Here is a 27,933-nt window from a genome sequence, read left to right on the forward strand (position 1 = left end):
ACTGCACGTTTTAACGCAGTTGTCCACACCACTGATCACTGTCGAACAAGGCAGCCTTACTCAAGTGTGTTGTTTCAGCAAGCAAAATCGCTACTGTGGTTCTGACGTCACTTTGACTCAAACGATGGGGAGAGATTCATCCAAAATTCTCACTCATGTTTATCGAGAGGAACAGAGTGTGCTGTTAATCAGTTTAGATTTAAGTTTCAAGTGTTGATGATCTAAAAATGAAAACCAGTTCGCCCTTTTTTTATTCAGGAATTTGTTTTTTTTTGCCTTCTGTATCTTTAACCAAGCAAAAAATATACAGTATACATTTTTATTTTTTCCCAAACACTCGATTATTCAATACAATTTTCAATAGGATATCCCAAGATCAAAATATGACATAACTGCAGGCCTAAACAATACCAGAATTATGATGCATAAACATTTCCATCTTACAGGTTAGGTTTACGCTAAAATAAAGGCAAAAGAACCATTTGAGGCATCGCTTTGATGGCGCTCATGACTTGAGTGTGCTGTCGGACAAAAAAAAAAAAAAAAGGCAGAGGACTGATAACATTTGAACCAGGCCATTCAGCCTTTCCTACCCACGTGGGGGGAGGAGGAGGGATGAGGACCTGGCCTACCCGCTCAAAGCAAACCTTGGAGAGGTTGAAGTGAGGCCCAATCGTGACCGAGGTCTGTGTCTGTGTGTGTGTGTGTGTGTGTGTGTGTGTGTGTGTGTGTGTGTGTGTTGTTGTTGAGCAGGACTTGGTGCTTATCTGCTGCTCTGCCCTTGATGTGAAATTTCATTAGCGCCACCCGCTCATTCCCTCCTGCTATGTCCAATTTCTCCGCTTTGCAGTTAAATGAATTTTGCACTGAAGCCACATGTGATAAAGTGCGGTTTGCCGTGAGCCCGAGGCGAAGCAAAGTGTCTCAAACCCTCTGGAAATGAAGCCCACTCCTTCTGAGTTGGCCTCCACCGTTGCCAGGCAATCACACATCTCATCAGCCCATCTTAGAGCGAGCTTCCGTTGGCCAGATTGCGTGGAGGTTAGTATGTCCCACGGCTCCCATTGATTATTCTTCTTTGCCCGTCTAAGCATCGCCGGGGAGTCCTGCATCGCGCTCAGCAATCGTTTGATCCCTGATGCCGTCTCACTCCGTGTTAGAGTACAGCCAGTCGAGCTTGTAGGTGGGGGGGAACACCCGCTCTCAGGGGTATTGTGGCGAGCAATGAGACCCCTTAGTGGAGATGCAATGGAACCTGGATCACAGACTCAACTCATTCCGGAACGCTCATGAACCCACGCCTGTTTCACATTGAATCAAACGGAACCAAGTCACGGCAGTATTTACCGTATTGGCCCGAATATAAGACGGCCCTGATTATAAGACGACTCCCTCTTTTTCAAGACTTAAGTTTGAAAAAAGACTTTTTGAACACCAAATTAATTTTACATATACAGAAAATAATTACAGTACATCTGAAACAAATGATTATAACAATATATTTGAGAGAAAAAAACATGTTATTTTGCCTCATTCAAATCTAAAGTGCAATCACATTTGTAAATGAATGGCTTCTGGTTTTTGAAATGTAAATGACATCATAACTTCTCGTCAGCTTCCGGTTAACCTGGCCCCCGATCTTCGACCCACTTTTCTTCAGATTGCCACTACGTTTCTCCATTTTCTGTTATCTCTTCTATTATTTTCTTCTCTTTTCCTTCTTACCACTATTTTTTATTTTTCTTCTTCGTGCTACCGCTATTTTTATTTTTATTCTTTGTGGAAGGGGTTCACTTTGGCCTGGGGAGTCAAGTTCAGCATTCGCTTCAATGATATCTGGCGCCATCTAGCGTCGTGAATGGGTATAATGTCTAGACCCCAAATATAAGACGACCCCCATTTTTTCAGTCTTATTTCAATGCAAAAAACACAGTCTTATATTTGGGCCAATACGGTATTTAGCTATTCTTGCATTTTGTTCACAAACCCGAGGCATTTGGGTAATGGCGTAGCAGGGAATTAGGGTTGAAACGATATATCGAATACCCAAAATCAAAAGTTGACTCAAGTGATCATTTTTCCCCACGGACGAATGTCTCTACCGTTTCAGTTGGGGTGCTGCTGCTGAACAAACGCTATCATGCAGTCCTCTTGTAGTGGTGAAGTGGAAACGATGTTGAGCTCGGCGGCTGACTGGCAAGTCAGCCGCCCGAGCTTTGCAACGTCTCTCCGTCAGAGCCATGTCGTAATGACAAAACACGCTTGATGCTTCAAGCCTGTCTTCCTGTACAGAATGTAATCCGATCCCCCTGGAGGAACGCGGTGCGCTTTGGGCACAGTCAAAGTGAAGTACCAGTCAGCCGGTCCGCCCGCCGAGAGTGTAACTAAGTGATCTGAAGCTGGTGCTCCGGTTGCAGGCAGCCGAAGAAAAATCAAGTTCGCCTCCCCCATCCTCAAAAACGCATTCATGATATGTTTCCATCTCGTACACTTCTTGAAAAGACACAATGTGACATTATCCGGGAGCTGCGCAAAGGCTACTCTTATTTCTTTTTGTTTTAGAGCCGGTCCTCCTTCTGCGCCCAAACAGATGGAGTATACATACTGGGCCGTCTCTATTCGGCCGTATTTGCTTTGAAAGAAAATAACTCAAATGTGTTGTGACACAGCAAACTGGCAGAGTATCCACCATATGGTTTCAAGAGCCATATTTAACTCATACACCCTTTGACGTATAAATACGTCAATTTGCGCATAGCCGTTCCCTCCCCATGACGTATTAATACGTCAATCACGTGTTTTCATGGGGGAGGGTGCAAGAGAGTCCGATGCAACTTCTCACCACAGGATTAGGCTTGACGGCAATGTTAAATAGCAAAAAAATGGCCATCGGGTGGCAGTGGTGCAAAAATCAACCAGGATCACGCAGCAGAAGTAGTAGAAAGGGCGTACAGTGAAGGAGGGGCGTATGTGGATAGTGGATTGGAACATTAGCAACTAGCAACGATGGAGAAAAGGAAATAACTAACTAAAAATGATTTATTTTTCGGTATAAAAGCGTCCTCGAAACAAAACAACAAAGGAGATGGTGTTTGTGTGGAAGAGAAAATGACGCTTCGGTCACTAATCGAAAGCGGCACCCGTCAAACGAACGTCGGCCTGCACAAACATGGCGTGCTACACGCAGCCCGCATAGCTCACTTGCTCCACGTCAGCGATCATCGCTTGGCAGAGCATTTTGTGCCTCCCGATGCCCCACGTCGCCCACAAATCGTCTCCCCGGCGACTTCCAGCGATGACGGCAAAGAGGCTGCATTGCTTCGCATGGCCGACGCCGGGCACACGTCAGCGATTCGTTGGAATCGTCTCGTAAAGACGACGGCGAAAACGATGAATTGGAGAGCGATTTGGATCCCGATGTCGGACGAATATGTGCCTTCGGACATAACGGAAAGCAGCTGAGAGTCCTCGCCAGAGCCGCTGGAACGAGGAGGTAACTGCTGACTAGCTTGCAAGTTCCCATTCAAAACTTCATCACTTCTTATGCCTCCTCAGTCACTTTTATGCACCGCTACATTCCCCGCTATACTATGAAATTGCCAGTAACACTAATCATTTATGTACGGTTGATGCGTCTCGTAGATGTGGATGAAAATATGCGCCGTAAATGCGCTGACTTGCATGTCGCCATAGGTTTTCAAAAAAACAAACAAAAAAAACAGGACACATTTGGTCCGCTCAGCTCTGCTAAAACCACTCGTGTTAAATTCATATTCCATTTCATTTCAAATTGGATGCTGAACAACGTGGAATGAATGGTGTAAATAGCAGTGTGCGAGCATGTATGTGTGTGTGTGTGAGAGATGTTGAAATGTAAGTGGAAAGCAACAATAAAAAAAATAGAAAAATAAAAGTGTGGTAAATGTACATACTTCTATAAATTACAGATTGTCCAACCAGAAGCCAAAAGATGACGACTCCTCGCTTTGGTGGTGGAAAGAAAGGTAAATAAAATTATTGTACCTCACTCTGCAGCAAGATATATTTGCAACTTTTTATGTTTCTATAATTTATAGGTCGTGCATCTGGACGTGGTGGGATGAATCGATGTGGTGACAAACTGGATGGAAGCCAAAAACCATCTTCTCCACAGCTGCACTTTTGTTCATAGTTCAATAGTTTTGTTGTGTGCAAATAAATTATTTTGTGACAAAAACATTATTTGTAATGTTCTTTTGTAGGAGGAACACATTATTGAGGTATTTGAGCTGCCACAAAAGCAAAAAATAGTGTAAAACTTGAAATGATGCTTGAAATGCATGCTTTTACAAAAAGCTCATTTTCTCTGGATTTCTGCAGAAAATCTGCATTTTCCATCAAACTTAGCAGTTTTCTAATGCTGATTGCCAATGAACGGAGAAAGCTAGAAACAAACTTTTTTTTCTGCTGAAAGAAGAGAGCCTCACCTTTCTTTTGACAGGTTGCATGTATATATAGCCATAGAACAGAAAATTCTGTGGGCCTTGCAAATCAGTCAAAATTCAGTAAAATGTGAGGGATTGAGGGGGTTGCTCCAGTGAAAAGGGGTGGTATTCAATGAGTTAAAAGGCAGTTCAGCAACATTGTCTGCTTTTTTTGTCGGTCACAAGGGAGGGGAGGTCGAACGTGAGCCCGCAAGCTGACACGACAGTTGCAGAGGCGGACAAAGTTTGGATCCAAAAAAGTCCTAATCGCCGGAATATAAACTTACTGAGTCGCCGCAACGACCTGGGCAGCCGCAACCTGGATTTCGGAAAGGAGGCCCTGACCCTCGGTGACGTCGCCTTCCTCTGATTGAACGGCGGGTCGCGAATGTGGCGCTAACTACCTTTAAGCTCGCGGCTGCTCGTAAAGCCCGCACAGATGGTACATTCTGCATAATACGCTGCCAGTGAATTTGGAAAGTGCTCTCTCTGCAGTATGGAGGTCAGGCTGGCGGCAGAGGAGGATGATTTACTCTCCGGTCCCTTTTAGCCCACAGTGCTTGCATAATCGCCTGCTACTTCAGGGGCTCCGTCACAGCTTCTCCAGTTTTATAGAGCACCACTGGGGAGCTGGTAATGGCGAGACAAGGTGTGCGTGTTCACTCATAGCCGATGCTGACTCAGAATTCCTTTGCTTGTTAGAGATTCAAGTCTTTTATCAGCCAACCTTGTCTGGCTTCTTTTTTTTTTTTCCCCCGCCCCTTCAGTTCTTGGCCGTTGGGTACTCCTGGCGGGAGCACCCGTCACGCCCACACAGGCGCGGCCCTGATACAGCTGTGGTCTTTTAGAGTTGGGCGTGGGCAAAGAGGGGAGGGGGGGGGGTGATCAGGAAGCCGTTGTTAAGGGACAGGGGATTTTTAAGGCTCATGTTGTTTTGGCAAGAAGCAGTAGGAGGAGGTGGCTGGCTGCGCCATCCCATTGCCTCGCCACCTGTCCTGAAAACCCGCTGTCACTATGCCAGAAATAAAAGTCAACCTCTAAACAACACTGCATGTTACGAGTGCGCGGTGCGGTATTTCAGTCAAATAGCACTCGTGGAGCTTTTATTTTATTTTTTTTTCTCACGGTGCCTTGGTAAAATGCTTTCTCACATACCCCGGATGCTATTCCTGCATCCTGAGCAGGGCTTGCCCCAATTAACAGACCAATGTGATAGTTGGAGACTAGTATTTAATTATTATTATTATTATTTTTTTTGACGAGCAGTTGCTATCTTCTGGCCGAAGGCTCGTTGGTCCTGGCATTTAATTTGCGTCATCCTTCTGGTCCTGGTATGCGCCCTCGACAAAGTGTGGGTGCGAATCTAGACCAAGACCCAACCCCTCCGTACGAGTGTTGTAATTGCAGCGGAGAACTGTCCACAAGTCGGCTGCCAATGAGCCCTCCGTGAGAGGTGCGATCACGCCTGTTCAGGCATATTTATGCTCGAGACAAACTGTGAACGTGCAGAGAGAATAGCGGAGTCGAGAAGTGCAAACCACGATTAGACCGAACTCCTAGACTTGATGTCCGTAGTATAGACCATGAAACTCCTATGAAGCCGTCAGGTGAAATAGTTGACGCATTTACTCGCTGTGATGATGTGCTTATTCAATTTTACCTCTGAACCTTCGGATGTTGGAGGTTTTTGTGATGAGAACTGCGACTGAACCGCACTCAGTCTGACACGTCCCTCGTCAGCATGTCACTCAACCAACAAGGAGCTCTGGCCGGGCTCTCCAGGGTGAGTGGGGGACATATGTTTGCAATAGAACCGACTTGTTAGTCCCTCCCACTACAAGCACCAGTTGACAGCTCGATGGAGGGTGGCGGGCCAACTCACAAAGGTGGTCTGTGCATGTGCAAAAGCCTCTTTTTTTTTGTCCTGACGGGAACACAAACGTGCATACAAATCCCTTCCCGCTTTGCTGTTTCCTATGTGTTGAAAGCCGTCCAGTGAGAGTTTGTGGTCGTATCGCACAGATGGAAAGACAGCTTTTGTCTTTGCTACCCGGTGCATCACCACCATATTTCGGTTCATTGATCCTCGCCCCAAGTGTAGTCCCATATTGTGCTGCAAAATCCCAGGCGGCGCCGAGGCCTGCTGGAAGACATGCCGCACAGTTAACAGAAGAGGCAGAAGGTTGTCGACTATATTTCAAGCGTCACTTTTCCCACAGTGCGGAGAGACTGAGCTGTGACTCTTGTTGTATGCTCCGTTTTTATGTTTTTTTTTTTTTATACAGTCTGTGTCGCTTATGGACTTGTGCGAATGGACAAACAATTCCGCTTTGTCTCCGGAGCGAAAAGTGAAGCCACCGGCGGCCATCTTACGTTGTCACTCGCGAAGCGCGACATACTTGCATGCATGCGTCAACTTTTCTGCGGTGCTTTCGAAATGCCACAGTGTGTCGCATGCTGTTTTACCAATCAGTCTGCAAGAAGCGGTATATGCAGATTTCATCGGTCACAATATGATTGTAAATTTGATCTTTGAAGATATATCTCCAAGTGCTACTCAAAAGATCACAGTGTCAGAACTATCAACAATGAAATGAAAGCAAAGCCCATCAAGACAAAACTCACTGCACAATGTAGACCTAACCTCTGTAAGTCATGAGTCACGTTCCTGAGATAATATACATTGAATGAAATTTGTTGTTTGGGGGGCTCTCATGACTGCACACATTGCGTTAAACACGCATCGAAAAGTGATTTCAGTGAAAAAAACAAAACAAAAAAACCCCCTAATTGCCGGTAAGAATGGCAACGTAAGTTATACACGGGGCCAATTTTTTGTTCACTCCAACATAAGTTTGTGAGGAACGTACAGTATCTCCTGCGTGGTTCTCTAGTACTTCAGTTGCATTCCTTTCCACTGAAGCGGCCTTTAGTTCTAGGTTCAGTAAAAGCTGTAAACTGAATAGAAATTCAATTAAACAAACTGGGCCAAACTGTTCTCTCATCAACTGCTGCCAATCATTTCCAGTTCGCGCCAACCCTGCAGGCAACATCGCAATGCCGTTCACGTCCGGGGTGTCCTCAAAATTGCAGTTTGTTGTACAGGGCTCAAAAGTGCGGCCATTTTTTTTTTCCAATGTGTGCTCGAAAAAACGTCATCCGGTCGCACCAGTGCGAGTGCATGTTTTAACGGCCGTGCCGTTACATACAGTGGTACCTCTACTTACGAAATTAATTGGTTCTGGAAGAAATTTCTGAACTAGAAAATTGTGTAAGTAAAGATATGTTTTGCATGTAAATGCCCTAATTTGTTCCAAGCCCCCCTCCCAAAAAAAAATTCAGACCTAAATGTTTCAGACAGCATAAAAATGCGTCACAATCTGTAACAAATACATGTTACAATTAGATTATCGCACAGTAAATGAGAGTTGTGCATAATGTAAAAAACAAAGAATGGTTTAAATGGTCATTTAACTTTAAATTGTGTTCTCATCGTTTTTTGCCGTCTTTAGTTCATGTTCTCTCTCAGAAGTGGTTTTTGCCTGGCGTTTTGTAAAGAACTGATCGCAGGATGTTTGCTTTTGTTGGCGTTTGACAATCTTTCAAAAATGAACAAGGCAAACATACGCACAGTGAGCCATCGCCTGACTGGTGAACACTTTTTCTGGGTGAGTCAAATTTACGTAAAACTATCGGAGCGCCTCATGGTCCCCCAGGGGCGAATGACGAGGACGCTGCATAGACACACATCTATTTATCTACACGCATAGACACACATAGTAGAGGTCCCTCTTAGCCAATAGGATGATGATGCTCGGTAATAGCCAATGGCAGAGCAGCTATAAGTATGTTGCGTTCAGGAAACTCGGAGCTGCTAGGAGCAGCCCTGTATTTTGATCTTTCCTATGTTGAACTTTCTTTCATAACAAGAGGCAATATTTTCCTGTTGAGGCGTTTCATAACTTGAAAATTTCGTATGAAGATATGTTCGTAAGTAGAGGTACCACTGTACAGCAAAAGTGCTCCAAATCTGTCCGCCTGCACAGTTAAGGTGGAACATGCATCAAGTTAAATCCATCCATCCATTATCGGATCCGCTTATCCACACGAGGGTCGCGGGCGTGTTGGAGCCTATCCCTGCTGTCTTGCGGCAGTGGGCGGAGTACACTCTAAACCGGTTGCCAGCCAGTCGCAGGTTGCCAGCCCATCGCAGGGCACTCACGGACAAACCGTTCACACTCACAATAACAGCTAAGGACAATTGAGAGCAATCTTTTAAACGACCACACAAGTCTTTGGAATGTGGGAGGAAACCGGAGTACCCGGAGAAAACCCACGCAGGCATAGGAAGAACACGCAAACTCCACACAGGAAGACGGGAGCCCGGATTCGAACCCTGCACCTCTGCACTGCGAGGCGGACGTGCTAACCAGTCGCCCGCCGTGTCACGTATGAGATGAGTTAATGTGATAAGAAAAAAAGAAAAGATAAGACAACCTTTATTAGTCTCGCAATGGAGAAATTCCCAATTCACAGCAGCAAAGTTATGAAAGCAAGAAGTAGAAATGGTTACGCTGCATGGCGACCAAAAAAAAAAAAAGGATGCAACCAAATGTGTGCTTTTTTCAGTTGGCCGCACAAGTGCAACAGTCAGTGTGGAGCCCCCAGTGTAGAATTCCTGCCGCATTTATCCTGAAAACGTATTTTATTAAGACAAAGTGGTCTCGCGATGTGGTGTCGCTGGTTTTCTTGTTAGCGTACAGGCAAACCTGCGCCCCGCGCCGTCTTCCAGATCCTTTCTACCTCCTCCATTGTTCCACTGCCGCTATGCTCCAAAGCTGATTACAGCTCCGTCTCTAATGAAAGCTAATCCTGTGTCACGGCATTGTGGAGGGAGGGGGCGGGAGCAGACCTCAGCCAGGCGAAGCCAGCGGGGGGGAACGTCTTCTTCAGGACCTGTCAAAACGGCTTTCGCAGGAAATGCCAGAGTGGAATCCTGGCTAGGAATTTGCGAATCTGAAAGCTGTTTTACATCAACGCTGACCTTCGGCGCCGCTGCTTCAACTTGTCATCAGTTGCAAGTTGGATGAGTTGGAACCTTTGATATTTTTCATTCGGCATGAAAGCGACTTGTTGAGGAGCGATGAGCTGACTGACATCAAAACGTCACCGGTGTTGCTAAAATCCTCGTGCGCTCTGAGCATCACTCTGACCTGAGCTTCCCTCGCTGCAGCTGGGAACAGGATTGGGTTCATTTCATGCTAGCATGAACGGAAATTTACAAAGCCACTGGCTGATTCCGACCCCAGAAAGCCACGTGTTATGATATCCTTGGTATGGTCTTGGAAGGGATGGCAAGGGATACTCCTCAGTACACCCAATTGAGTCTGCACCAGTGTCCGGTTTCAAGGTCGACAGCAGTTTTAGAAAATCGGGGTTTCAAAACTGCTACAACCTTCAAAGTCATACATCCGCTCCTTCTACCGATGTTGGTGCGAGCAGGCCATAAGGACGACTTCACCACTAGTAAAAAAAAAAAATTGTCTCTTTTGAGAATTTGCTTCCGATGAATGGCTGCAATAGGAGGCAATGCTTCCAATATGATATCACCTTTACGAAAGCGCCACGCATCACTTTTGGACAAAGTCAAGGTAACATTAATCTATAACCAGGGATGCGTGGAAAAATTTTAGCCTCCGTCCTCAACTGAGCCACCAGAGTTTTATTTGGTGCTCATTTTTTCCTCCCGACCCACGGACCTCATGGATGAACTTAAAGACCTGCGGCACATCTGGTCAAGGTTTATCATTAATATTTACAGATGTGTCATTTTAATGTGAAAAAAGTGTATTCATTTATGTTTTATTTCCTAATTATAACACCTTATTAGGGCTACACAGGCAGCACTTTACAATACAATATAATCTACTGATTAATCAATATACAATCAATTCATATTTAACACAATTGACTTGCACGGCCTAAAAGAAAAATGAATTGCCCGCCTCAGACTTGCGGTATCGAAAACGGTGATCCGCGAGCTAGCTGAGGACACGTCTCTAGAGCAGCGGTCCAGTGCGCAATCTTTATTTATTAACGCAGACTGTAAGGACATATGTCAAAGCCGCGGCACAGCCCAACGGAGATAACCGTCCATCCGGTGGCTCTCCTACGACTCGTTTAGACCGTTCGCCAACGTCGTCGTGAGCGAGCCTAGTCAAGCCGGCCATCACAACAGTTGTTCACACGCTACGTCACACGCCGCGAGGGTCAACTTCACTGTAAAACCGCAGAACTGTACATGGATATCAATGCATGACTTATCTTCTGAAGCATTCGTTGTGGCAGCTGACTTGACTATGAATTGAGGTTGAAATGTCGGAGCGCAGTCGAGCTGAATTACTGAGCTACATGAATCGAGTGCGCAAAAGCGCCGCCGCAGACTTGAACTGGAGCGAATTATTCAATGTGCAGTGCTCATGCGCACCGACGCAGCGCTTATGTGCACCTCTGTATAAATCCCCGTCTTGAATATTTGCAGCCGGCTATAGGAGTTAGCTTGTTTACAATTGATGAACTCAATGCTAGACTTGCAACCAAGGCAAATGACAAACTTCAATAGCTAGCTAGCACGGCTAACATCAGTTCATTTCCACTCTGATGTTACTTCACAAAGGGGCTAAAAGTGCATACGTAGCTATTTGCTTTTTACTGTTCTGCTGTATTTCTATTTTATTTTTGAAAAATTCAATTGTTTATTTCATAGCAGCACATTATATCTTTTTTCTGTTCTCTTTTTTTGCGCATCGTTTCATTGACTGAACTCTCAGGCGCGCGGCCCCCACCCCAGCGGCTCTGCTGCCATATATGGCAGCTGTGACGGGGGGTCCCCGGCAGCTTCCAACTGTGTCATTGATCTGTTGCCACTCCGATGGCTGGCCGCACGCACCCAATCTCCAGCAGGAATCTACTGCGGGGACTTCCCTCACACAGTGACGGCTCAGCTCCGCCCCTATCACCCCCCCCCCCACTTCCTGTCATCCCTCCTGACTTTGCATACATGCCGTACAGCCATCGCGCCTCCCGCTTTTCTGCCCTTGCTACGCTAATTGATCGGGGCGATTTTTGGTTGTTCTTGCCAGCGTGCTTTCTCTGCGGCGAAATCTGTCGAGCAAGCAGCAGGATCAACAGCGGCCCCTCGCCCTCACATGTCACTCGGGTCTCAAAAGCACAGACGCCGTCTGTCAGAGCTCGATGAGCCTGACAGCCGTGCCACAATGGACGGCGGGTTTGGCGCTCACGTTGCCTCGTCCAGCTTCCTAAGCGGCAACCGTGCGGATCGCCATTCCGCCATAACAGAAGCCTTCTTTATCCTCAAGGTTTCTCCAATTTGGAGGCAGCCACCTCCACTGAATTTCAGGCCGCCCGCGGCTACGCAAACTGTGACATCATAAAGCTTATCTAAGCGGTGTTGCGCGAGTTGTGCATTTCCGAGATGTAAAATAAGCGAGGATTCTTCAAGGCCAGGTGGTGACAAGCGCGTTAACCAAATTGTGACGAACATGACCTTTTTTCTTTTTTTTTCACAGCCAGTCACCCACACATGTGCAAATGAGCAGTGGTACCACCTCTGCCTTTATTTGAACTAGAAAATACCCCGTTTCCACGACAGTTTGTTTGTTTTTTAGCATGACAGAATAGGTAGCATATATTTGCTACTCCCATTTATTTTTTTTCCAGCCGTGGACCATTTTGGTGCATCGGGTAATAAGATAAAGAGTTTGACTCTCCAGGGCTGTTTCCCTGGCAACGTGCTGTACTCGCTTTCATCTGATATCTCCTCACCTGCTTGGTGGCACCGCAGAAAGAGCTTGCATGTTGGCCGCAATGGTCCAGAACGCTTTGCAGTACGCGAATAGGCGCGAATGAACTTTCATTGATGATGACACCGACTCCAGGTCATGCTATAATGAAGTGAAAGTCTTTTCAATTTGGAACCGTGTTAGACAGAAAATTTCATGATTGACATTCACGCGGGGTTGCGCCCGGCTCAAATGGAGGCGACTGATCCCAGACCGGACCGCCGGCGCTTGCCCGACAGCATTTCACAGCATCGATGCGTCATCTGGCGCCCATCCGGTTCCCGTACGTCGGCAGGCGTCGGCGCAAAGCGCCCGCTCCTCGTTCGACGTCTTGATGACTGTGACGTTCCATTCCCAACCGACTGCTAATTTGGCCTCAGGTGTAGGATTTTTGTGGCATGAATTAAAGCTTGCGTAGGGCGAAAAAAAAAAAACTGCGCGCGTGAAGGCGTATTATGACTCGCGGAAGGCAGTCGTCTTTGACGCTGCTCCCTCGCGACGCTTGTGTTCACTTCCCGTTTGCGTCTTGATTGCCTCTGATGCTCCCGGCAGCAACTTTTTCCGGGCTCTTTCCCTTTCTACCTCAGCGATCCGTGCGATGCACCTGCTGCTATCCCAGCGCCGCATGGCATCGTTCCCTTACCGCACGCAGATGTAATCAGCTCACTCAAATACACTTAGCTCCAAAGCGTCGCTCTGCGAGGCGTTTTGTTCAGGCCGCCTTCCATCACCAATGCATCATTAAGTGCTGCGCGCAAATTTCTAAGTGGCCCTTTTGTGCCAGCAGCACTCCAGCCTGCAGGCACGATATTGTAGCGAGTCCTTCCTTTATCAAGTTTCGTTCTTAAATTGACTGAATCTGTTCCAGCCTTTTGGCGTAGCCGCTGCAGTCCTTTGCCATGTCGACTCAACCTTTCGCTATGTCAGAGCTTTCGTCAAGACCAGCGATGTTAAACTCGGAGGCATCTGAGTTTACAACGGACTCAAAAGTATACCGTATGATGTCCTTTCCATTAAGAAAATTGATCATCTCCGGAGAGTTGAGTGGCACTTGTTGCCCCACTCAAGGCTTTGCACCCAAAGTTTTTATTTTATTTTATTTTTTTTCCAGCGAATGGATGATGCTCAGTGTATTTCATTAACGGATGCAGCAATTACTCTCAAGCTACTCGTCATATTGCGCTAACTACGCTTTATGAAAGCACATCTAAACTCATTCATTTCTTTCTGGCATTCTGACGGGACCCCGTGGTTGCCTTTGTGTCAAATGTGGCTTCTTCGGTGGACAGTGACAAGCCGAGCGTCGGACGTCGCCTGGGGGCTGCGCACCACGCACCGTCAGCTTTTTCACCGGGACTCATTTTGACATGAAATGGGAAGATGGTGTGCGGATTCTCCAGCTCATAGCAAACCGTGTCCGCGGTCTTTAAACTCGCTTCCTCTCACTGGCCAATACGCAGACAACCGGTCGACGTAGTTTTATTTCAACGTAAGTTCATTTCGACTGCTGCTATCACAGCAGATTCAAGCCTGCACAGCAGCTCGCCGTCGACATCCGCAAAGGGACGGACAGACGGTTGAATTCACGAAAGAGAGGCACAAATGGAGCGTTTTGAGCTGTCACGCTTCACATCGTGCGACGCACCGGCAGCCGTGAAAATGATGGCTGAACGAACACGGGGACAGATGCCTTGTTTTTAATCGCCGTGCTGGCCGATGGCATTTCTTGTTTTGGGACACGCACGCTTCCAGCCTACCATTACTACGTCCCATATAATCATTTGGCAGAAGACAGCGTTAATGGAGGGCTGTTGAAAATTCCATAAGGGGAAAGTTGAGTGCTTCCACTGTCCCCGGCTGGAGGCAATGAAAGGAGGATGTGTTGAGGACAACAAGCGCTCCTTTCTCTGGGGTTATTCTTGCTGAGGTCGAGCGTTATTCTTTTTCAAAGTCTTATGTCACCTTCGGCGGCCCGGTGGCCATTCCCAGGTTTGTGGGAACTCCCATCTGAAAGGGTCGCATTGTTGCCCAGGGTGCGCCGGTGGCGGCACGACAGCAAGCGTTTTAGTCACCGTTACAGACTCGACCCGAAAACCAGACGTTGCCGAGTTCTTTTATTGACATCAAAGAGAAGCGTAGGCCTGCGGTCAGAAGGCCTGGCCTTCAGGTTTGAGTGTCGCAGCAGGTGCTAAGAGGAGGTCGACCCAGGACCTTGTGTAATTCGATATTTGACGCTGGGTTGTCATTGCCCCAGATACCTGAGGGGGGGGGGGCCTTGTCGTCGAGTCTTTCACAGCAAGTACAGTTAGTTTGTAGCTCGCCAATTCGGAGGGAAAGATGCATTCAGCAAGCGTTGCTCAATTTCATTTAACTCATTCAGTACCAGCCAATTCTGGACCAAGTCTGAAAAGACGTTTAAAAACGTCTTTGGGAGTGAATGAGTTAATACCTTCTATAAATCTCCAACGCTCCTTCCCCCATAATTTTTAGAGCAGACCTCGTACAAAAACAAGGCAGCAAGAGAGCAAACAAAAGTCATTTGCCAGACGCTTTTTAACGTGGAGTTCCCATATTGCAAGCCGTTGTAGAGCATTTGGAGTCATTTTTCATGACCCGCAGAATCTTGTGAGACTATCAAGGTAAAGGGCAACGCTTCGACTCCTGCACGGTCGCAACTTAAAAAGACGCACTTTGGAACTGAAACATGGGACTGTTTTTGATTTCAAGTGAATCGATGCACGGTAGTACCGCCCCAATTGGATCCATACCCCAAAAAGTATTGTCTTTGGTACACATCCACACATCTTTCACCACAATATTTTTTTTCCTTCAGTAATCTGCAGTTTGTGCCAATGCCTTTGATGCTAACATATATATATATAGATTTTGCTTTTAGCACCTGGAACTATGAAACAATCAAAGCAAGACCGAGAAAGGGCTTTTGGTGGCCAAATATCAACTAAGAAAGGCGGTGTGAGCAACACCGACTCACCGCATGGCTCCAGTTGAACGCCAGCGGCTTTTATTACATGCCGTCATCTTTTCTCACAATCTCGACACATGTCGTCTATCCCACGCTTTTCGCTATTCTGTTTGAACGTGAGGTGGCCTAAACTTTTTCGACTTCCGCTGGATTAGCATTTCTCTCCCTCATGAGGCCACGAGACAAGTCGAAGTCTATCCTGATCTGGCTGTCAGTACAGTGGTTTAGAAATATTGGCAGTTAAAACGAATGGTCATGGTGAACGTAGAGACAGAAGCGTGTTGACGAATAATGTCTCTATAAGCCAAAATGGAATTATCCAGAAGTGTCCTACGCGGTTGGGAAAAATTGTTTTTTTTTCTGGAGCAGTCGAACGATCACGTTTCTGCATCTATAGAAATGTGCCGTTTTAACACACAGCTGTTGCATAGATTTAAAAACGGGTCAGTTGGGACACCAAATATCATTTCACTTCGCGAGGGGATGCCAAAGTCCAGGTCTGGTTTCCGCTGATGTCACCTTCAGCGAGGATCCATGTCACGCACTCATAGCCCGCAGCGCACGAGTCTTGGCTTCAAGCGTCACACCTGTTCAACGCGCAAAGCCTGCGCCGAGCAAAATCTTCTTCTCAAAAGAAGCCACGCTCTGCAAGTGTTTTCGACATTCCACAGCAGTAGCGGTGAATAAACATCAGAAACGATGTTTTCGCAACGGTATGATGAGCCGGTTTAAAAATAGAGATGTCTGACATTTTCGTTTGGTCCCCCTGCAGCCGTTCCGTTCCCACCCAGTCATCGACTGACGGCCAAAGAGGTCTTTGACGGCGAGGGCAAGCCCAAAGTCGACGTGCTGAAAGCCCACCTGACCAAGGAGGGACGCGTGGAGGAGGCGGTGGCGCTGAGGCTCATCAGGGAGGGTGCCGCCATCCTGCGCTCAGAGAAGAACCTGCTGGACATCGAGGCCCCGGTGACAGGTCAGCAGCGGGTGGCGAGCCCCCGTTCTTGTCTTTGACTTGAAACTAACGTGGATGCTTCACCAGATTACAATTGAGTCAACGCCTGGGATACGTTTCGATCCAGAACAATCCACAATGGATGAAAATCTGCAATGAGAGAGACCGAATGATTTTTATACTCCTCCAACATGCCCGAAACACGTACCGTAACCTATGAAAACACAAGGTTTTTTTTTTCTACATGTTAAATGGGTGCGATCAAGTTAACATTTGGACCAAATTAAGTTTTTGTACCGGGTCCGGTTTACATTCGGGTTCCAAATTGGAATTACAGCCACTTTGGGTTTTGGACTCTAAATTGAAGTGGTTCTGATTTGTATTAGGAATGGGCAGGGTAATAGCGGGAACTCACATTTAGAATCAAAATTCATAGCTAGGCAGATGTCATTTAGAAGAGATGTTCCCGAAGTTATAAACCTTCAAACAACTGCCACTTTTTGCACATGCAAAAACCCACACAAACAGACCTGCAACTCTAAATTTGGGCTTGGTTTTATACTGTGAAACAACATAAATAAAATAAAAATCTCTTAACGTATCGAGGGCACAAAGATAAGACACAATGACGCCAAAGCCCTGTCCAATTGGAAAGTAGTACATGGGTGTTCAGGAATTATGTTGAAGTGGTATGTCTCAGCTGAGAGACGAGCTTTGCATGTCAGCGAGGAGCAAGATTTAGCCTGGGTTGTTAGCGGAAGAACTGCAAATGAGTCTACGCCTCGTGTGCGTGTACACGCATACTTCCAGTCTGAGCATTTTTTTTAAATGTTGGAACATGAGATTAAAATTATAATGAGTTTAGGGTCATGGTTGTGGTCTATTAACAGTTTCAACTATTGCAAATGAATGTTTTTATAACATTATTTTAATGGTGTCATAGCATTCTGGCAATGTAACTGCTGTACAAGCTAATTAAAAAAACAAAAAAAAACAAATGACAGTTTCACCTAAATAAGGATCTTGAATGATTCCGTATTGCCACATTTAAGTCACTCCGAGCAGGAGACTCACCGAGGCACATGGCAGTGGCTATTGGTGCCTTTCTTCTTGGTCAAGTGCTCCTTCCTCCATTAGACTTTTTAATGAGGCTCCTTTGATGCTTTTGAAATCCCACACAGGATCTATGGCAACAACCCATCATTCACTCACATTATTTTGCCCCCCCCCCCCCCCCAACCTCCACCCCCACCCGATCGCATAACTCACTATATTCCGAGTGGGTTGTTGAACCTCGAAGCCTTTTCAGGCGCCACCGTCGAGCTCAGAGGAGGCAAAAACAAAGTGACAGCATCTCGTTACGTAAGATCTGAGTTGGGGCAATGAGATTGGACAAAATGTGAGAAGTTGTTGGGGGGGGGGGGGGGGCTAGGAGGAACCCTCCTTTTTAAGAGTTGCGATGAACTATTTGTTCTCCGCTCCGCCGCAGCCGCCCTGTAAACACAGCCCAATTCCCACATGAGACAAGGCCGGCGAATTAGTATGTAAATATTTTGTGTGGACGCAACGAAGCGCGACACGTTGCCGCTCTCGCTTCTCTTGTGCTTGTCACGCTGACACACTTACTTCCTGGTCACGCCAGATGGATGGTGGAGGTTTTTTTTGGGGGGGTGGGGGTGGGGGTCTATGACAATTAGAATACAAGTCACACACGCACGCGCCCAGTAGTCGGCTGTCAGTAAAGCTTTTGGAGCCACATCACCAGGCAACATGCTTTTACAGTAATGGTCAACTCCTCGCGGATTTCTAAATGGAACACATTTTATTCACTAATAGTCCTCTGGTGCGGCTGCTTTAGGGCTCCTCATTGTCGGCCTTGAGTACATGTGACATAGAGAAAGGAGGAGGAGTGGGGGTGGGTGTGGAGGGGGGGGTTTCATTAATTCTTTTTTCAGTCCGACTTGATGGCTAACGTGGACCGAAGCTCATGTGGCCTCTGAAGAGCACCTCGTGTCAGCTCGAAGTTGTGCGCATGTCACAGAGATAGGCGGAAGGGCAAGGGAGGGGATTTTTATTTTATTTATGTATTTTTGAAGCCTGATCTGACAGCCAGCATGTGGACCGGAGCTACAGGCCGGCGTGGCCGCTTCGGAGTGCCTAGTTATCGTGGCGATATCTAGCGATATATTTATCCAGGTAGCTCGCACTCTTATTCCTATCTATAAATGCTCATTGTCGTTATTGTCTTCTTCTCCTCCTTCTTCTGAGAGGTCCGTCGTTATTTGACCCGGTTAATGACGATTGCATTGGCAGATGAAAACGCACTTCCGTCAGTGCTTAATCCGCACTTTTTTAGAGTCTCCTGTCATTCGTCAGCAAAATGAGGCATCATTTCGATTTCTTTTCATCATTCATATTTGGCATGATTGTAAACAACACGAGAGAACACTGCCGCGCAAATTGGGTTTTAAATGCATCCATCCATCCATCCATTTTCCGAACCGCTTTATCCTCACAAGGGTCGCGGGGGCGGGGGTACCAGAGCCGATCCCAGCTGTCTTCGGGCAGTAGGCCGGGGGACACCCTGAACCGCTTGCCAGCCAATCGCAGGTCACACGGAGACGAACAACCATCCGCGCTCACCCTCACACCTCGGGAAAATTTGGAGTCTTCAATACGCCTGCCATGCATGTTTTTGGAATGTGGAAGGAAACCGGAGCACCCTGGAGAAAACCCACGCAGGCACGGGGAGAACATGCAAACTCCACACAAGAAGGCCAGAGCCGGTGGGATTGAACCCATGACCTCTGCACTGGTCGACGCGCTATCCACCCGACCACCGGGCTGCCCTGGATTTAACATGCTTGCGTGCTTGCTTACTTACTTATTTATTTAGATTTTCTCTAAAATCGAGTTGTTTTTTTTCTCCCCCCCATTTGCAGATGAGTCCGGCATGCACCCCTCACCATTTACTGTACACCTTTGTGCACGGCTTGCAGTATATGCTTGGCAGAGAGTGCACCGTGATAAAAGACCCTGTTGTTGTTGTTGTTGTTATTGTTGCCATCGTACCTCAGTCAGAGCTCGATACGGCCCAGACTCCCCATGCTCAATGAGCCCGGCCGGCCTCGGAGTGGCCCGTGTAGGTTCTGAAGCTACATTGTGTAACGTCCGTCCGTCCGCCCGCCCACTCACAGAAGCTGCAGCCTGCTGATGTGCCGCTTCTCGGGGAGCTCGCTTTTAGCGCAGCGAGCAGGCTTCTGGTCAGAACGAATTGTTTCTCGCTCCGCTTAATTTACTCCCACCTGTTCTTCTTATGTGGGCTCGCTTCTCGCCTCGCGTTTGCAACGACTGGGGAGGGGGCGGCGCACGTCTGTAGGTGGACTGAAGCCGAATGACGGACAGATTGACTCTCTGCGAGGATAAAGCAGAAGAGTGTGCCACTATTCCATCCTCCCTCCCTTTTAGATTACTTCTCTTTCACAATGACATAAGACTCAATTACTCAGGCGTTTCCATAGCAATAAGCATCCTTCACAACAGGAACCGAGATGAATCACCTGTACATTTTTTTTTTTGTGGCTCTTCTGAATAGAAACTCTCTTTATTGCTTCCCTGCATTGTTGTGCTCCATTGCGTGGTTCTCGGTAATCTTTCTCACGCCGCCATATTATCGAGAATCTCCGTTGCCTTAAATGAGCATCGAGTAGGAGTGAGGCTTACACCAGGTCGATACATTTTTACAATATTTTTAAATCAGACGCGCGAGCCAACTTTGCTAGATGATTTCCCCCCCCCTTTAATTCAGAATCTGCTGTTGTTGTTTTTTTTCTCCAGCACAATAATATAATGTCGTAATATATTTGGTCACGTTTATGAATTAAGGCTTACGTTCGGCGACAGGTGTAAAACGTCGTCGCCATGAATTACGACTGATGATAAAATCGGTGTGGTGTAAGCTTTCATTGGTCAGACCACAAAAAATGAAAATGTCACGAAAATCTGATGGACATCGCTAGAAATCAAACAAAATAACTTTTTGAAGTCAGCATTAAAAAATACATTTAGTGGCACATCAAACCATCTCTGATTCCAACTTTGTGTTGACTGGCGTTCTTAATTCCCATGAAAAGTTCGCTGCTCCTTCAACAATCTTCGTTGCAAAGAAAGAAAGAAAAAAAAGACACTTCCTGTTGACGCCCTATCGGCCCTAACCAGCCAGCCACGGAAAGTAGCAGGATGCACTCAACTGCTTTTGAGCCCAAATTAGGTTTACTGAAGCCATTTTAGCGCCATCAGGAACTTAACAAGCGATCTAAAATAGTCCGGCGCGACGCCATTGTCGTAGTGTTGGCTTGCCGGCAGAAGGGAGTGAGGCCGTTTTTAGAGATCTGACAAATCGTCTCCAAAGGCTCCATTTGTGTGTGTGTGTGTGTGTGTGTTTTAATAAAGAGTGTGTGTTCAAACTGTGTCACCGTGTGGGTATAATGAAAGATAAATAGTAAGAGGGAGGTTTACGATACACTCCAGGAGCGTTGATTCCCTTCACCGTCTCGTGAGACTCGTAACCGGACTTAATTGCTCCTCAGCGCTGTCCTACAGCTCGTTCTAATTGGTTGCCTTTTACTTTTATTTGTAGATGCGTGTCGTAAAGCGGCTAATAGTCAGTATGCGATGCAAACACGTTTGACTGTTCTCGTGCCCCGTGTTAGCTGCTTATTGTTTGCCTCTTGCGCCAATGCTTTTTGTTTGCAGGTTCAGACTTTGAATGCGGGGAATCCAACTTTGAGGACTCAAAATTGTTGATTTTAAATCGGGTTAAATTCCACCAAATTCAGCGACAGATCTTGAATCCGAGGTGCACACGAGCAAGGGCAGCCGGTGCAACTCGTAGGCCCGCTTTGGACGCCCAGTGCACCCCCCCTCTCCAGGGAGTAATGGAGTGCGAGGTTACAAAGGTTACAGGAAACTAATCCGCATTGAATGATTTGTGCTTCCCGTCTCGTGGCGCTGCTCCCAGTTCTCCAACCAGGAGTTCGGCCGAACGGGTTTGGCGTGATGTGGAATTGCTGCAATCGGATGAATCCAAAGGGAAACCCATCGGGATTAATCGGCGGGGATTTCAAGCGGGGGTAAAAAGACTCCCGGCACCATCGGGATGGATTTCTCCGTGCGAGTATCTGTCTGTGAAGGCGATGACATGTTTTCCAGCGCTTTTCGCCAATGCACTTTCAGTGTGTTTGGCAAGGCCTGGTGTGCTAAGATTAAATCTAGCGAGGCTGTTGAATGGCTTCAAGGTCTCCAGTAGCACAAAAGAGACTTATGGTTGAATGGCATTTAAAAAAAAAAAAAAATCCTTTCCTCCAACACGGCACATTATGCCTTCCTCTACCAAGGTTATTAAAGGTAACAAAACGAAGGTGGAACTGTCATTGAAGAAACATTTCCGTGAGTGAAATAAGATAAAAATGAAAATGCCTTAAAAAAAAGAAAGAAAGAAAACTGAAACTACATCGTACATTAACTCATTCAGTACCAGCCATTTCTGGACCAAGTCTGAAAAGACGTTTAAAAACGTCTTTGGGAGTGAATGAGTTAACAACAGAGTATAACAAATTGAAACTAACTCTAGTTCGAGCAAAAAATATCCTTTGTTTTTGTTTTCAGTGAATTTATTTACTGTATTTTATTTATTTCTATGTTTATTTTTAATTTATTTATTTTACTTACTTCATTAAACAAAACTGAGTGATTTTTTTTTTGGGGGGGTGGGGCTTTCATTCGACAAACACACCATACCATTTCTCAACTAAAACTGGTTTTATGACCCCGGGGATGAAATGTTGAAGTATGATATCAGCCACCAGTTCACAGTTGTTCCAAAATACGAAACAATGCCACCATTATTCTCCCATGGCGTACTGTGGATTGGAAGTATGGAAATAAGCAAATGGTTCTCCCAGTGTTGTGTTGGCTTTTTGGGGCTGTCTTCCTCATTGTGTGTGTGTGTGTGTGTGTGTGTGTGTGTGTGTGTGTGTGTGTGTGTGTGTGTGTGTGTGTGTGTGTGTGTGTGTGTGTGTGTGTGTGTGTGTGTGTGTGTGTGTGTGTGTGTGTGTGTGTGTGTGTGTGTGTGTGCGTGTGTGTGTGTGTGTCATTTGTCAAACTTTCAGTGTGCGGCGACATCCACGGACAGTTCTTTGACCTGATGAAGCTCTTCGAAGTGGGGGGCTCCCCAGCATCCACGCGCTACCTTTTCTTGGGGGACTACGTTGACAGAGGGTATTTCAGTATTGAAGTGAGTGGTGCTGGGAGATTTTTCTGCGATGCATTTGGTACCAGGGCCTTCAGTGGGGACGTAATCTACCTCTTCAGAGCACCGCTGTCCCATCCAAATTGTCGTAACGGTCAGTCGTGTACAAAATCATCTTTTGTTGTCATGGTGACTCGTCAGACTTGTGGCACTGCTGTATAGGCCACGCCCTCTGCCACAAAGTCACAATATTTGGTCTATGGCATGATCAACATCTTGAGGCTTTTCTGACAAATTCTCAACTGGAACCCGAAGGAAATATTTCTGCCCCCGTTACATATAGTACTTCTAAAACTAAAGATTGTTTATCGCAGTTCCTGTCCCAGGTCTTGAGGTGGTACAGCCCAAGTCCGAAGTCAGCCAGATGATACCCTCATTGGGGGCGTAAGAGCATGACCCCTGTGAATGTGCAAAATACAGCCCAAGTTAATCCTTGAAAAAAAAATCGTAGCTCACTTCCTGCAAATATTTGCATATGGTTCCAATCGACTTTTTTCGTAGCTCCCTGGAAAAAATTTTGTAGCCCTGGATCAAACATGCCAGATTTTGGTTTTTCTACTGTAAGGGGCTTTACAGGAGCCAGTATTATTTTGTCAACTGGCATAAAAACTTTAAAATATCAACATTTAGCCACAGCCGATGAATGTGTTTGGCGTGTTTTCGTGCATGTTTCATTCCCCAAAATGCGATTCTTCAGCATAATAATAATTCCTGCAAAAAAAAAAATCGGGACCTCGCAGCGGCCGCTGCTCAGGCCCTAAAAATCAACCGGGCAGCCACGTCCGCCTGGTGGAAGTGGTATAGTCACGAGAAACGCAACCAAATGAAGACAATAGACTGTTAGGGATAAATTAAGACAATTTAATGGAACAAAAATGTGAATTTAGGTTGTAAATGTAGGTCAGCGCTTCCGATACTGTGATATTAATAAATAGTGGCTCCATGCTTCTGGGGCCCCCCCCCCCACCCCCCCTAGAAAACTAGCCTAAATAGCAAGTGTCACAATGTATTTTTATAAACTGCTGGGGTTCGAATGCATCCCTCCACTTGGACTCCTGCTTCCATATTAGGATTTGATCAATAAAATCTGTCGGTCCTCCGCTTAAGCAACCGTTTGCCAACCGCACTGTGTGACTTCGCCATGGTGAGCAGAGCTTCCCGCTTTGTGTCTTAACTGCCTGTTGTTGTTGTTCTTTGCCCACAGTGTGTGCTGTACTTGTGGGCCTTAAAGATCCTCTACCCCAAAACTCTTTTTTTGCTGCGTGGGAACCACGAATGTAGACATTTAACAGAGTATTTCACATTTAAGCAGGAATGTAAGTGGCCCTTTTTCATCCGAAATGGGACGGCGATGGTCGTGCCGTTATTCCTGTCAGGTTTGTTTGACTTGGCGCACGTTTAACCCCCCCCCCCCCCCCCCATCTCTATTCCAGGTAGAATTAAGTATTCAGAGAGGGTGTATGACGCGTGCATGGACGCCTTCGACTGCCTTCCCCTGGCTGCACTTATGAATCAGCAGTTCCTCTGTGTACACGGAGGACTTTCTCCAGAAATCACGAATCTTGACGATATCAGGAAAGTATGTGGCCGACTTGAAACTTTTGCTTTTATTTTTTCTTGCCTGAGGGCGAACCTCGGTAGTAAACATACTGCACTTTAAGCAAAGCAATTCTGGCAAGAACGCTGAGAAATACTGCTCGGGCACAGTGAATCTTTGCACTAATTAAAACAGCTTGAAGACCTGGATGCCGCGCTCACACTAATTCAATCATTCCAAATGGATCGTGGGTGTCTAATCAGGGAGCGTGCATCATAGATTCTACCATATTCAAATGTCCCATCATGCAGTAATCTGCAATCTTTTGTTTGAGAACGAGCGACCTCTCCTTTGCTCAAAAGAAACAGCCAATGCCTTGAATAGTGACTGAAACAACATAAGCAACAATATGTCGCAATGATAGCTGACGTAATCCTGTCCAGAATGCTCGGATGCTTGCAATTAAGAGTGTTTCTATCATTGCCATGGTAACCATCGATGTGTCGTATTAGTGGACAAGCCTGGACACCTCCACGTGTCTTTTGGCTTCACACGGCATGTTTGCTGCTCTCAGTGGTTTCAAAATCACTTATTCCTGCCTGCAGCTTTGAAAGGGAAGTCAAGTCAAACATTTTCTTGACAATAATATGTTTCATGCTCCCATTTGTCTAAATATGGCATTTCGGTTAATATTGTGTTTGTGGAATATGAACAAAGCAGAAAAATCCACCCGTTTTTGTCCACCTCACGGGGCGGCCATTTTGCCCTGTACGACCCCTTGCTGTCGATTCGAAAATGATGTCGGAGTGCCAAATGGCTCAGTTAACGACCATCGCGGCTCACCTGCTTTCTGGGTTTGGTCATGTGATGTTTCCAAGCTGAGCCCTTGGACACTGTGATGTCATTTTTATTCAACAGCAAGTGGCAGTTCAAGACAAAATGGCCGCCCCGTGAGATGGATAAAAATAACCTGGAATTTTTTTCATTAAATCGTATTCTATGAACATAATATTAATCAGAATACCGAACTAGTGGGGGCACATCGAACATTTTATTGCCAAGAAATGTTTTGACTTGACTTCCCCTTGAATGTCTCTGTAAAGTGAAAATAAAAATGTCACCACAGAGAAGTGGTGATAACAACCATGACAAATTTGAATGACTTTTATTTAAAATCACCAAGTACTGCATATAAAATGAGGCTTCAAAGTCAGGAAAAATCAAGTATCCAAAGCAAGGTGTATTTTTGGGGTGCAGGCAGAGGTAGCTATTTTGCTTAAAGCACCTCACAATTGTGCTGGATAACCACTGCGGCAAATGTCTCCTTCTCCAAAAATCCAAGAACCGAACTGCTGAAAAACGGTGTTGACACTACGATCTCCACATTTGAGTCCTACATACTTTAGAAACACACTTTCTAAATTCACTTTGCATGCCCTTTAAGGAAAAATGTTCCGATTTGCCGACGTCCATTCTTTCCGTCCGCAGCTAGACAGATTCAAAGAACCTCCAGCGTACGGCCCCATGTGCGATCTTCTGTGGTCCGACCCCCTGGAGGACTTTGGGAATGAGAAGAGCCAAGAGCATTTCACACATAACACAGTCCGAGGTTGCTCCTACTTCTACAGGTCTGGATTGCTAGCTGGTTGTTTATGCCGTGTCATGCACAATTGGAGGATGAGGCACCTTGTTGCTTAGTGGCCACCTGAACTCGTCTTGTTGTTTTTCTGTCAAGCTGACGCAAAAAACAAAACCATTAAAAATGGGATATTCACTCACCAAAACATTCACCCGAACCTTAACGTTTTTGTCGAAAGGAAGTTCATTAGCTTAATGCTAACACGGATCCACGGTAACTATTGGACGGATAACCATTGGACTGATATTTGGGGGGGGGGTGTGAATGATCACACTTCATTTATATTTAGTATATAAAGGGTGTAGTATAAAGAAAAATAAGTTATCGGTTTGGAGAAAAGGACTTATCAGTTTTCTGTATCAAGCTTTACCTTATTATACTCTGAACAAATATTTGAGCCTACATCAAGGCAATAAAAGCAAAATGAAAGAAAAAAAACAGCATCATCCATCACCCCCTTCCAACTCATAAATACCCTTCTTGCCAAATTGTCATTTCTCGCATCCTCATATTGTTTGATCCTGCAAAGTTGCGTGTCGCAGAGCCGAGTGCGACGCTCGTGCGACTGTAGGCAGGATTTCTCGAGCCCACATGAGCTTGGATGGAGTTGAGTAAGTGAGCAAAGGAAATGCAAGGAGCAGGCCAGGCTGGGGCCGCCACAGAATGTAATGAGCTGGCACGTCGCCACCAGGCGTAGCCCTCCCTTGCTAATGCGTTCAGCAGTCCCCGCCGTTCATTACGGCCTGAGTGATGCTTCCTTGGCTGTGGCGGGCCTGCGGCGAGCCAGCACAAGCAATCAGAAATGCCTCCAGTGGCCAAGTATGCATTTTCTTCTGCAGCCAGCTAATCTTGCGGATAGCCTTTACACATCCCGTTTCGGTGATGTCACGCTGCGTTTATGCTCAACGATGGCGTTGGTACACTAAATTCAGGGACAACAGCGAAAATGTGCTCGACGTTTTTATGGGGATTTTGTATCAACTTTTAAATGGCCCACTGGTTCAGTCTTTTAGTCGTTTGGGTACCATTTCCAGAGTCATGAATGAACAATACCGGTACTTAAATATTTTTTCTTCTATTGATGTTGAAGGTGTCATTTTTGTTCGTTTTTACACATCAGACTTTTTTTCTTTTTACTGAAGATCTTCAGGAATCAGTACTTTTTTTTTTTCCAAAACATGTCTTTACTTCTGAAGTACAAAATAATGACGGACAGACACGAACTGGTCTGAGCGATGCCGCATTTTGAAATTCACACGTCGGCTAGGTTTCACAGGTTTCTGGATTTTTTTTTTTGTTTTGTTTTTGCCGATCCATTACGAGGTCAATAATCCACTTATTATGTGGAAAAATATTCTAGATTGGGTTGGAGTTGGAGGAGTTTAATTCAAGGTTTTTGCTCTCTCCCCTCTGACTACAGCAGCGCCAGCTTAAAACACACTCGAACGCTGCCAAGCCAATGTTTTTTCCTCTCTCACTTCATCCAACTCTGACTCATGTGTCGCACTTGACATTTACGCTTCCGTTTAAAATAAAACCCACTTTTTGAAAGTGTCCCCTCTGGTTGTACAAGACGGGAACCTGTTGTATCCTTTCATCCTTTCACTATCCTGCGTTTTGTATTGCCTTCAATGTGCCTCCGATGAACTAACCGTGCTTCCTTTTTTTTTTTTTTTTTTCTGCTGCAGCTACCCTGCTGTTTGCGACTTCCTACATCATAATAATTTATTATCGATCATCCGAGCCCATGAAGCGCAGGATGCTGGGTGAGTTGTGGGCGTCTTCCCTCATCATGTGATGGCAGCGTTGCTCGGTGGCGTTTGACAAAAACAAAATACAGCCAGCGTGTACTGGAAGGCTGACACGACAGGGGAGGGGCGGTGGGGCTCATGTGGAGCGTGTTGAAGTGAAGTGGTGCGGCACATTATCAAATAGGGGTGTTCACACGGCAAGATTTGGTCCGGTGCTACGCCGGGGCTGCCCCAGTAGAGCGTTCACACGTGCAAATTAGCTCCGGCGTAGCCCCGGAAAACAGCTTACACCGGACCAAATTTGATCCACCTCAGGGAGGTGGTTTAAAATTTTGCTCCAGAGCAAATGCTCGTTAGCGAAGCAGCACCGGTGTAAATTTGCACATGTGAACGCAACTGGGTTAAATTTGCTCCAGAGCAAATGCTTGTGAAGAGT

General features: G+C 46.1%; 1 protein-coding gene across 5 annotated transcripts in view; it reads left to right on the plus strand.

Annotated features, from left to right (window-relative positions):
• The window catches only part of LOC147209349 (protein phosphatase 3 catalytic subunit alpha), a 54,021-nt gene that overhangs the window by 7,581 nt on the left and 18,507 nt on the right, over positions 1–27,933 (plus strand). For all 5 annotated transcript variants that reach the window (XR_015100217.1, XR_015100218.1, XM_086105169.1 and 2 more), the window contains exons 2-7: positions 16,081–16,281; positions 22,431–22,555; positions 23,775–23,886; positions 24,004–24,149; positions 25,596–25,735; positions 27,435–27,512. Coding sequence is in view for 3 of the 5 variants with exons in the window: in XM_086105169.1 (XP_085961295.1) it covers positions 16,081–16,281; positions 22,431–22,555; positions 23,775–23,886; positions 24,004–24,149; positions 25,596–25,735; positions 27,435–27,512 (802 nt within the window). In the remaining 2 variants the exon portion in view is untranslated. The remainder of the gene's footprint in view (positions 1–16,080; positions 16,282–22,430; positions 22,556–23,774; positions 23,887–24,003; positions 24,150–25,595; positions 25,736–27,434; positions 27,513–27,933) is intronic.

The sequence above is a fragment of the Hippocampus guttulatus genome, chromosome 2, assembly GCF_054856545.1.
Source record: "Hippocampus guttulatus isolate MCC_2025c chromosome 2, RoL_Hgut_1.0, whole genome shotgun sequence".
In the NCBI taxonomy this organism is placed as follows: Eukaryota; Metazoa; Chordata; class Actinopteri; order Syngnathiformes; family Syngnathidae; genus Hippocampus; species Hippocampus guttulatus.